The sequence below is a fragment of the Bubalus bubalis genome, chromosome 11 (assembly GCF_019923935.1).
Source record: "Bubalus bubalis isolate 160015118507 breed Murrah chromosome 11, NDDB_SH_1, whole genome shotgun sequence".
NCBI classification, from domain to species: domain Eukaryota; kingdom Metazoa; phylum Chordata; class Mammalia; order Artiodactyla; family Bovidae; genus Bubalus; species Bubalus bubalis.
Genome location: NC_059167.1, coordinates 41,127,516 through 41,139,482, shown reverse-complemented (window position 1 = coordinate 41,139,482; position 11,967 = coordinate 41,127,516). Strand labels below are relative to the sequence as shown.

Here is an 11,967-nt window from a genome sequence, read left to right as displayed (position 1 = left end):
TGATTGCTGCCTGGAGAATTAAAAACTTTAGTCTTCTTTTTGCCTTATTCTCTAGAACAACCAGAACTCAAAGGAATTCAAAGCCATTCTTTCTGGTGAATTGCAACCAGTCATCAATGACTATTTATTGAATGTCCACAGGGTGCCTAGGCACTGAAGTAGCAAGTGATTTATTTGCATTATTCAAAGGATTTCTAAGGGGAGTCTGAAGATTAGCAGACGTTTTTAAAGATGCTAAGCGGTGTGTGCTTCTCTAATTTAAATTGCCCCTACAGGAAATGATTAGAATAGTCTAGGTTTCAGAGCCCTAGGGATTTCTAACACCCAGAGCCGACTTTTGATAGTGAAGACCCCTCTGGGTGCCACAGGACTGAAGGGGCTGGGGCTCAGAACACTGCCCTACCACGGGCTTCAGGACAAATCAAGCCCTCCTTGGGTAGGAGCAGGACCGACTACGGCCATGGTGGCTCACACACGCCACCAACCCATCCTTCTACTCCCCTCCCCGCGCACTCCCACTCCCTCCCCTCTACCAGCTCACACCATCTCCCAGTCTCCCAGCCCTGACTGGTTCTCGCGAGATCCGGGCAACTGAGCGCTCGGGGCCTTTTCAAATCGGGATCCGTTACCGCTTTGCCGGCCGCCGCCATTGTCGCGCTCGGAGCCCCTCAGCGCAGGCGGCGGAGGCGGAGGCCGTGGCGGCGGGATGGCTGACGCCGACAAGCCCGAGGTGCTTAGGGCCGCTGGCGACGACAGCCCGCATCGGCAGCCCTCGGAGCCGCCGGGCGAGCCCCGGCGAGAACCTCACCCGCCCGAGCAGGAGAAGCAGCCTCCGCAGCACAGCAGCAGCTCCAATGGCGTTAAAATGTATTGTCTTTTCCTCAGGGGACCGGGATGAGGTGTGGGGCGGGAGATCGACCTGGGGGCGGGGGGTGTCGAAGCCGGGGCTGAGCCTTGGCGGAGGATAACCGTCCCCGGGCCGTGGGCGGCGGGTTGGTGCAGGTGCAGTCGGCCCTCTCCCGGGCCCTCCCCGCCCGCATCGAACCGGGGGAACCCGGATGCGGGCCTGGGGGCTACCCTCCCCTGCTACTGACCCAAGACCGCGAGTCACCCCCTCTTCCCGGACTTCGGTTGGAGAACCCTTACGCAGAACTCGGCGGTCGCCACGATTTGCAGGAAAATGGTCCCCCCCCCTTTAAAGGCCAATAGTTAGTGTTCATCACTAGGGAGTAACTAGGGATGACATCATCGGACATTGCCTCTTAACCGCCGAGAACGTTTGTGAAGGAAATATCCGCACCCCCCCCCCCCCCATCTTCCCGGCCTCATTCTGAGCTTTATAAGTTCACTGTTGTTTTCTAAAGTGTGTATTCATTTCTTAACTGATCTATATACCAAGAGGAAATTTAGTAATGTGCTGTGAGACCGAATCCATTGTGTTATCCTTGAATTGCTGAGAGGTACTTTAAAAAGGGAACGGTGCGTGGTGCCTTGCTCCACCCCCTTCCCTACCGCTTCCCCATGTTTGTCAGCCACACAGGCTTTTTTAAAAAAACTCAATGCGGAATGGTAGGATCTTAATTTTGGTAAAATAAGATCATTTTTTAGTTGAAGGAAACCCACTACTTAAAACACTGCAGCTGTCATCAGTGCCGATGAAGAATGTAGTCGGTTCGAGTCATAATAATTTCCAGTTAAAAGGAAATGCTGTGCTTCCCTTTGTTCTTGTTATATAGAAGGAATATGAAGTCAGAAATTTCATCTGCACATGCCCAGCTCTTTAAACCTGAAATTGAAAGTATGTTAATAATTTTGTGAAAACACTAAATTTACTAGAAAGTAGTGAAGATAATGTTCACACTAAAGTAGGAAAGATAAAGGTTCTTACTTTTCTTTTGTATAAGAATGTTTGGAACACTATGTAAGACCTGGACCAGTCTAAGGGTTGATTGCAGATGAAATAAAGTAGGTCTCCCAGCTCTGTTATGTACTCTTGCTCTCAATTGGATTTGAATATGATGGGCGGTATCTTCTAGGAAAAACAGAGATCTGGGTATAGGAGATTTGACCTATCTCCTAGTGGAGTTTGTTCCTAGGTGGAACCTGGTGCACTTAGTAACTGAAGACCAAAAAAGTGAATGAAGCATTTTCTACCCTTCTTGCCAAACTGGGCTTTCAGGGATTTGGCATCATAAATATAAGGGAAAAACTGTGGAATGAGAAATAAGAAGTACTTTGTTTTATCTAAATATGGGCCTGCCACCTCCTTATCAAAAAGTACAACCTTGAATTATGGAGAGAAGCCCTGCTGTACTTGGGTATGATTATATAATAGTCTGATTATAATAGTATGATTATATAATATATATATATAATATATAATAGTACAGATAAAGCTGGTATCTGAACTTCCATGAGATCTAAAAGTCTCTAATCCCTTTTAAAGTCCCATGGGGGTGTAGATAGACAGAAGTGAGAAGTGGGAAAAGAATCACTTTCACTTTTTACTGAAGCAGAGGTAAATACAAGGTGAAGAAATGTTACCAGTAAATACAGATGCAGATTCTTTTCATATTGCTTATAACTCATCTTTCTCCCTGCCTCTTTTCCCAGTTGTGTAAGAAACCAGTTTACTATCAGGGGTTTCTTGTACTGTCTATTCCTTAAGAACATACGACAGACCATCATGGATCACTTGGACTTCCTAGGTGGCTCGGTGGCAAAGAATCTGCCTACCAATGCAGGAGACCTGGGTGTTTAATCCTTGGGTTGGGAAGATCCCCTGGAGGAGGAAATGGCAACTCATTCCAGTATTCTTTTCTGGAAAACCATATGGACAGAGGAGCCTAATGGGCTACATACAGTCCATAGGATCAAAAAGAATCAGACACTGAGTGACTGAGTACACAGGCATGGGTCACTCATACTAAGTAACTGGAGACATTTACCTACATCAGCCTAACAACCCTTATTTTGACTCTGGGCACCAACTGAAGTAGTCAACAACCCAACACATAAACCTTGAGTTGATTCACTATATATTCTTAATGATGAGAACTTGTCGCACTGATAAAAATGGCCACATATTGCCTTAAAATGTATGTTGCTTAGAGGTGAACAGAGTGCTGTTTGTCATCAAGACTGAAATGATTTTTACTGAGGCTAGTCCGTAGTAATTGAGCACGGAGGCAGCTATGTCGGCATCAGCTATGTCTTACTCCTCTTTGTACTTAAAAACTCCCGGTAAACATTTAAGAAATGCCAAAGTGAGCTTTCATATGATCATGAAACTCATATACAGAGGATTTATTTGGCATGTTCATATCTTTTGACAAGAAATTAAAGATGTTTCCCTCAGTCTAGTCTTTTTCTTTATGCCAAAATGGTATACTAGCTCTCCTTTTCTTAAGTGAATGCGAGGAAAAATAGCAGTGTTGTTATAATGCTTCATTATTCATGTATGACTAACAACTTGGAGCATATGGAGATTGAGAGTTACATTATGATGCTTGTATAAAATACTAAGCATTGGTGCAAGGAGTAGTGTTTGAAGTAGAATAGTGTTTTTATCATATTAGAGTAAAGAATGGAACTGGGCTTAATTTTGGATCTCATAGCGTTATGCTTTCTAAATCATATATTAAAACTAGGTCCTCATTTGATGTTGGATACTGATTTTTCAGAAAGTGAAGTTATTTGGGTAGACGTAATTCAGTCAAGAATAGATAATGTTTTTGTAACATAGAACCATCACAGTATTTCAAATACATTAGAAGGGAGATTGCTTAGATGAATAGTTTGGGAATTATTACATGGAATTCTGAATATAGTGCCAATATTTTGATTCCCTTAAGAGTTTTCACATGTATCTTTACTGACTTTCCCATAGTGTATTTATGACATAGAAATGAGTTCAGAAATTGAGTAATTATAGTTCAGTTTCTTTTTTAAAATTTATTATTTTAGAGTGTTGCATTGGTTTCTGTGATGCAACAGCATGAATCCACCAAAAGTATACGCATATCCTCTCCCTCTTGAATGTTCCTCTCACCCTTCCCCTATTATTATAGTTCACTTTCTTAACAATCAGACCATACCTTTAGCAACTACACTGATCTTACCTTCCATAGTAATCGTAATTTGTGCATTGTAGATGAGCAGTTTAGCAGTATCTTTAAGATGCCACTAATTGGGAAAAACTTAGAAGATCCTGGTAATCCCTTGAGCAGTAAAGAGCATATCCTTTACTACTCAAAAGTGAAAGTCACTAGAGTCTGACTCTACTGAAGTGGGTAGCCTTTCCCTTCTCCAGGGGATCTTCCCAACCCAGGGATTGAACCCAGGTCTCCCGCATTGCAGGCAGATACTTTACCATCGGAGCCACCAGGGAAACTCAAGAATACTGGAGTGGGTTGCCTATCCCTTCTCCAGGGGATCCTCCTGATCCAGGAATCAAACCCGGGTCTCCTGCACTGCAGGCAAATTCTTTACCAAATGTCAGGGAAGCCTTTACTACTCAAGGGATTAATGATAATTAATGATCCTACATTGTTGCTTTTTAGTGGAATTGTCAGATTGTTGTAACTTTACAACATCCATGTAAGAATAGAAGAACATACTTCAGAACTTTATGCAATTTTCATAGTTGGTTTCACCTAGGAAGAAAATGGCAGGGGAAGGGGTATTTGGATAGGGACTGTATAGCTGCCTGCTCACCTGAACAGAGACTTACTTTAAAAATATTGAATTCAGACTATGTAAATAGGTTCTTTGGGGGATGGAAAGAAGGATTTGTTTTTGTATCTGATGTACCCAGGAAACAGAAAAGTCCTCTGTGGCTTTTGACTGCTTGCTGCCATTTATAGGAGTGCCACTCTGTTTAGACAGGTGGGTACTTGGTAGAGTACAGTTGAGGAGATCACTTCCAGGCATGCCATTTCTAATGAGGGAAAGAGGTCTGAAGAGGTGGCAAAGCATATTTGGCCCTCATGTGTCTTCCTTGATTTTAGCAGTTTTTCTGGCAGACAGTAGCATCATCTGTGCTCAGATGAGTATGGTTTCTATTTTGAACTATTTGTTCAAAAATGAACATTTGTCAAGCACGTGTTACCATGCTAGATACTGCTGATATCATTGCAGATGGTTTTTGTTCTCTAGCATTTTACATACTGTACGCATGGCTAGGTTGTTTCCTGCCCAGAAAAACAGCTACCGGAAAAGTTCCATGTATTGTGGAACAAGTGACTACAATTAAAGGTGTGTGAAGTATTGCAGTGTATAAATCACACAGTTGCTTGGCTTAGGAGATAATATGGAGCCTGGATTATGAAACCTGATTGGTTGTCAGAATAATCCAGGAAACCTAGGGCATCATTCTCAGAGATTTTTCTTAGTATGTGTTTGTGAAAAATTGCTTTCAAATTGAAGTTTTAATTAAATACTTTTAAATTCAGTAGGGTAATTGGTGGCTTAAAAGAAATCTATTGTTACTTCTGTTAAAGATTGCTTTTGAAAAGTAAATTACATTTTAAAAATGTATATCCAAATTTTTATCTTTAGGATTTACTTTGTTTACTCATATGTTACAGATGTTTGGTGAATAGCATCATGTAATTGAAATGTGATTACAGTCTTTTAGATGTTTTTCCAGTTAGGGCCTCATTAAAAAGTAGATTTATACATTTCTGGTTCATGTTGCATTTAAGTACTGCTTCTCTCCTCCCTCCCATCCCACCTATTATAGATATTACTCTTAATAAAAATGGCTTGATTCTGTGAAATACCCTATCCTAATTTGTAGGTTAAAACAGGAATACTGGACACGAAAATAATAGGATACCTTATCAGGTTGGTCAAAACTGGCAAGAGACAAAAATTATGAGAGTCATATGGGAGTGTATAGATATAACTGTGTTTTGATTATGTTTTTAAGCAATGGAGGAGAAAAATTCTGGGAGGAAACTGTTAACCTTTAAGATAACGAACTTTTTCAGTGTGTCATTTTGTAAATTAAGTTTTTAGAGTTCTGAATGAGGCCCAGACAGTTAATTCTCCATTAACGGTGGCAATTTTAATCTAAGAATAAAATCACCCATTTCCCCCTCTTGTTAGGTTCTAACAACATTTATTAAGTAGTATGATGGGAAAAACTGGGTTTGTTTGAATGCTGCAGCTATTTAATATGGAAAAAAGGAGGGTTTTTAAATGAGAACTCTGGTAATATGCTAAAATCATTGCTTTGAAAAGACATTGATTGGATAATTTCAAAGGCAGTAGTTGACTCTCCAGCTGCTTTCCTTAGGTCTAACTTAGGGGAGAATTTTGTGAAGTGATAAATGTGAAATACTTATTTTAACATAGACTTCCACTATTGGGAGCACCACTGAGGTTTTCTTTTTGTTGTTCTGTTTTGTTTTTAATTCACAGGGAGAATGATGAATCAGTCAAAGAAGAGAAATCTGAATTAAAAGAAAAATCTACAGGGAATAAGAAGGCCAATAGATTCCATCCTTATTCAAAAGATAAGAATTCAGGCACTGGAGAAAAGAAGGGTCCAAATCGTAACAGAGTTTTTATTAGCAACATCCCATATGACATGAAATGGCAAGCTATTAAAGATCTAATGAGAGAAAAAGGTAACTATTTTTGATAAACTCATTGTTGGATGATCTTCATTTAGAATGGGGAGGGAGATAAGGAAACGTTTTTCATTCCTCTTAGCCACACAGACTCAAAAAATTGATTTTTGTTTATTTCTTGACACATAAATTAATCTTTTCCTCTTCTTTCACTTGGTACAATTTCATTACAAGGTAGTATGGATAAATGAAGTTTTTTTTGTTTTTTTGTTTTTTTTTGCCATGTTAGTGGGGAAGGAGCGAGCCAACATATGCATGCCCCCAAGAATTTTGTTAAAGTGATTGCTTTGTCTAGTTGAAGTTTTTATAGATTTTTTAAAGGACTATTGCATTAGGTAAGCAATACATTTAGTGTGTTAAAGTATGAATAATAAGGTCTGATTATTTCTTTTTCCAAAAGCTGTTTTGTTATTACTTGGTGGAGTCTGGAATCTGGCTGTGGAATTCATTTTGTTTGCATTGTCATGAATGCCATGATGCTGTCTCTGCAGTTCTATATTAAAATTGCGTTACTGCTGTTGCAGTTTTGTTTTCAGAATAACCTGAAAACCTTCATTTTATATATATGGTTTGTTTTGGGGAAAAATCATTTTAATACTTGATCTTGTAAAAGTTAGTTTTGTTATCTCTTGAAAAATTGAGCTTCAATAGTCATGCAAACTATGTACTTGGTTTTGAGGCTGATCTAATAAATAAAAAAAATTTTTTTGCATTGGTGTATCTGTTGTAAGGTGACAACTATTTGATTGGTTTTATTCACTGACTTTATTTAGAAAGTGTGTGGCTTGCTGTGAAGCATGACTTGTAAATTTAGTTTACTGACGGCAAACATGATTTGAAGACATTCAGGTAGAAAGTCACCTTAAAACAGCTGTTGTGTGTAGGCGACCAAAGTTATTTGAAAAGTGCTAATGTTGATGTTTTTAATATGATAGGCTAAGGGACCTTTTGTATGTATATGTGCATTTGTTCACCAACTATATCATGCTGGCCAAAATATGATCTGTAGCATGAATTAGGTTAATATGGTTGTTAGCTTTTTTAGAGAATGTGGATGATGTACATTTCTGAAAATTAGTTAAATTTACATAGCCATTGACAGGAGGTATGTTGGTCTGGTTTTGATTGTTGGTGAATAATAGGTGCTTTTCTGTAGAGTTGTGCACAGGTGTGCAGTAAAGCAAGATACTGGTGTTTAAATGTATTGTTTCTTGGTATCTTCCTTTTGTATGTCTTATGTAGTTGGTGAGGTTACATACGTGGAGCTCTTTAAGGATGCGGAAGGAAAATCAAGGGTAAGTGCTGTGGGCAATAATCTGCTTGAGGTTTAAAAGTTCCTCAGCAGTTTACTTTTTGTATAATACTTGTACCAGTTTTTGGAAACTTAAGTTTCATTTTGTTTTACTCTATTATGAAAGATTTGAGGCTTTATACTAGCAAGTCTGACACACAAACCAAACTAGCTGCCTTGAAGAGGTGGGTTTTGAAAATGCTCGTAAAGGGCATTCACTTTTCTAATGCTCTAAGGTAATGCTTCTTAGCCAATAGATTTTAATATAGGATTTTTTTTGTTGTGTTCTGATGTCTTCAAGGTTATTTTAAAAGTCACTGAATTGATAATATTTCCTCAGAGTTCCATGAAAGGCCTGTAGCTTAAAGGTGTTATTTCAGAATGTATGTTTGAAACTTGCACTAAAGAGCTTACTTTGGTAGCCTACAGGACTACAGAAAAGGCAGTGCTCTGACCAATTGGATGAATATAAAAACATTGATGATTAAATTGACAGAGAAGGAATTGGTTGATAGATTTTTATTTTTAGCAACAAAAGCAATGTATTGAAGAATATAATGGAAAGCTTTTTAACAATGTTTAATTATATTAGCAAAAACCAGTTGGGTGCATGAGAAATAAAACTTCTGTAATCACATTCAAAGGGCACTTTGAATAATAATAATGACAAGGAACTATTTTAAAAAATGATTCTACTACTTTGTTTCTTTAGATAAATTTTTAAAAACATAGTTACAACTGGATGTTATTAAATTGTGTGTAGCAGTTTTCTTTGAGAACTTTGTAAAAGTAAAATTGGAAAATTTACATTAAAATTATTTGTATACCATACATCTTTGAAAAACACACATAACAATGTAAGGATAGGTATTTGAGAGCCTTCAGTTATTTCCTTGATTGAATTTGTGCAATGACATTGCTTTAGTTTTAAAGAACAGTCATCTAAAAGTAAAAATGTGCTTCTTAGATGCTAGATTCTACAATCCTAAATGGATAGATCTAAAAATTTATAGGAAATTTGCGGTCATTTGCCTGTTATAGTCTGGAGGTGTAAAAAACAGAGTGATTGTATTATCAATTGCTTTAATGATTTAAATGTTAGAATCTATCATTAACTTCATCTACTGATTCAAAACTTTTTTTTCTTTTGCATATATTGACAAATCTACCTGGATGTAGGGTTGTGGGTAAGAATTTTTTCTTTTTAGTATCTTAAGTGAAATTTAAATTTATGATTGGAAAAAAATCTTAGTACATAAACATTTCCTATAAATTTTTTTCCCATTAAGTGTGGTTGAATTTAAAGATGAAGAATTTGTCAAGAAAGCACTAGAGACAATGAACAAATATGATCTTAGTGGAAGACCGTTGAATATTAAGGAGGTAAGATTTATTGTATTTAAAATAATTTAAATACTTGAATAAAAGGACATGGCTTCTTTGGATTTTCATCTGGTAATGTTATTTATCTGATTACAACTTTTTTTAAAGCATAGATGCTTATTAAAGTGTTATATAATTGATAACAGTTTTGCTTGTATGTGGTTTCATATTTGCTTTTAAGCAATATCCTATGTATTTGATTTGTCACAAATTATTATAAGCAGAGGTGTATGATTCGTAAAAATTACAGGGTTCAGAAATTTAAAGAGGACAATGCTGACTTTGGTATAAACGCTTTCAGTTTTCAGATTGTGTTGTCAGATTTGAAAAATATTGTAGATATTCTTGTAGTTGATAAAGTTTACTTAGTGATTCAAATACCTTATAGATTTAAATAAAATTGATACTCACTTTTAATAAGTTTAACCTGAAACTATCTCTGATTAAAATTTAAGAAAAGTTATGAATCTATTAGTGATATATATAACCAGAACTTATATAAATGGCATGTTTAGATGCCTCCCCTAAAATGAAGATATCCACTTTGTGTGAAGCAGTGTAAACCTGTTGACAGAAGAATGATCAGAAGATAAAATGAAAAACTGTTTACAGTTAGCTGTTAAATTCACCTTGGAAATGGCTAGCTTGAAGAGAAGTCATTTTCATGTCTCTCTTTAGTTCATATTGTTAATCTTACCTGGATAGTTTGATCACACACCACTTAGGCGTATATTCTTTTTAAAGTCTGTAGTAAGAAACAACAGAAGATATGACTTTGGGATGCTGAAGAGTTTCCACCAACATGGATACAAATCATTGTGGAACAGTACTGTCAGTCACAATTTAATGTATTATGGTGTTGGTTTGAGTCCCAGCTGTATCATTTTCTAGCTGTGTGACGAGTTAACTGTAATAATAATTTTGGCTGTTGTTATTGCTGCACAAGGTGGGAGTGTAACTTGGTCCTTGGTCTTGTGTTCCTGGAAATGAGATGAATAATAGCTTAAAATTAAAGGCCATGCTGCCAGCAAATAAAAGTATCCCCTATCTCTTTATTGGAGTCAGCTTCTGAGTTTCTTTAATTCTGTTTGAGCCTAGGGGTTTTTCGTTTTTGTTGTTGTTAGTATTTTGACTGAGAAGTAGAAAATTGGTAGACGAAGTTTAGACTCTAGTAAGCTGTGCCATTTATTTAGTATTAAATAATTTTCATGCATAAGCCAGGACCAATTTGTCAGAAATGTGTTGATACCCTAATAATTTCCCATAAGGAAGTAACATTTGTAGAACAACCACCATGTAGGAAATTATAATTTTGAGGATTATGACTTGCTTTTTTATGATGTTTCCTATTCCTCTTTAAAAGACAAGTATTACAGGGAATTCTCAGGTGGTCCAGTGGTTAGGACTCTGTGTTCTCACTGCCAAGGGCTGGGGTTCAGTGCCTGGTCCAGGAACTAAGATCTCACAAACCTCACAGTGCAGCCAAAAAAAAACGCACAAGTATTATAGGTTCTGTGTTTGTTTTGGTATTTTTTTAACTGGGAACAAAGCCCATTCTGTTTGTGTTCTTTTAAGTTTTAGCACATTGTAGATCTTGGTAATATTTCAGAGACCCTATAACAGATTTATGTGATCCAAGGTGATATAGAATACTTATTTTTAACTTCCTAAAGAGAAGAATGATTGAGTTGGCCGAGCTAAATGATAAGGTGTTCTTTATTCAATTAACTTTTCTGGATTATTATCTCTAAAGGTTCCTTTCTTGAAATTATCTGATTTTCACATGGGTGGCTAGGATCATTGCTGAGAAATACTAGTTTGAGTCTAGGGAAAAGTATATTTCCAATGTTCATTAACAGATATTAGAATTACATTTTTAAATTTACTTAAAAGTGCTTAGTAGCAGTTATAAAATTATAGGCTCTCTCATAGCAATAGTAGACAGTGACAGACAGACTGACACCTAATGGGAACGGAGGACTAAAAACCATGCTGTATAGTAGGTGGTTTTACATAAGTTGTATTTTATATATGTTTTATGGTATATATGTGTGTGATTTTGTGTGTATATGGGTTTATATGTATATCATACATAAAAATATAGCAATATGCTTTATTAATATTAAGATGTTAAGGAGAAACCGACTATCTTAATGGCTTATGAAGCATCTCCCCTGCTATGTCCTCCTCCTTCCACCATGGGTAACCACTATTCTCAGTTTTGTATTTGTGCAAGTTTTTGAAACCTTCGGCCTGAAACATTTATTTATTAATAAGTTATGTAGCATTCTTCAGAACATTTCTTTGCTTTTATATTTCTTTTTATTTCTTCATCATGATGGAATACATTGAATGCCAGAATACCTTTATTCTTACATTCACTTCACCTTCTATTCTCTTAGACTTCTAGAAAGGCTAGGAAGGCTTTCTAGGCTTCCTTATTAAAGTCACCCAGCTTTCTTTTCATTAGAATTCCCTGACCAGGACCAGCAGAGTAGAATGTAGATGGTTACATGTATCGTAATCATTTGGTATTGCAGATAGTAGTAGTGTGTTTATGTGGTTTTTGTATTTTGTACTCTACTGAGATAAGTGAGGAGGAGTATGTTTAAGCTTGCCTTTTTTTTAGTTTTGTTTAAAGGCAGAATGTTTCTC

The 11,967-nt window shown here is 37.1% G+C and overlaps 1 protein-coding gene across 4 annotated transcripts in view; it reads left to right on the top strand.

The window, feature by feature from the left end:
* Window positions 1–573: 573 nt before the first annotated feature.
* MYEF2 (myelin expression factor 2) overlaps window positions 574–11,967 on the top strand; it is a 33,369-nt gene continuing 21,975 nt past the window's right edge. Inside the window, exons 1-5 of one of the 4 annotated variants that reach the window (XM_006077834.4) lie at window positions 574–867; window positions 6,427–6,635; window positions 7,881–7,933; window positions 9,109–9,116; window positions 9,219–9,312. In XM_006077834.4, coding sequence (XP_006077896.1) covers window positions 707–867; window positions 6,427–6,635; window positions 7,881–7,933; window positions 9,109–9,116; window positions 9,219–9,312 — 525 coding nt within the window. In that variant the 5' untranslated portion in view covers window positions 574–706. The remainder of the gene's footprint in view (window positions 868–6,426; window positions 6,636–7,880; window positions 7,934–9,108; window positions 9,117–9,218; window positions 9,313–11,967) is intronic. The other 3 variants (XM_006077831.4, XM_006077833.4, XM_006077832.4) reach the window with 3 other exon arrangements.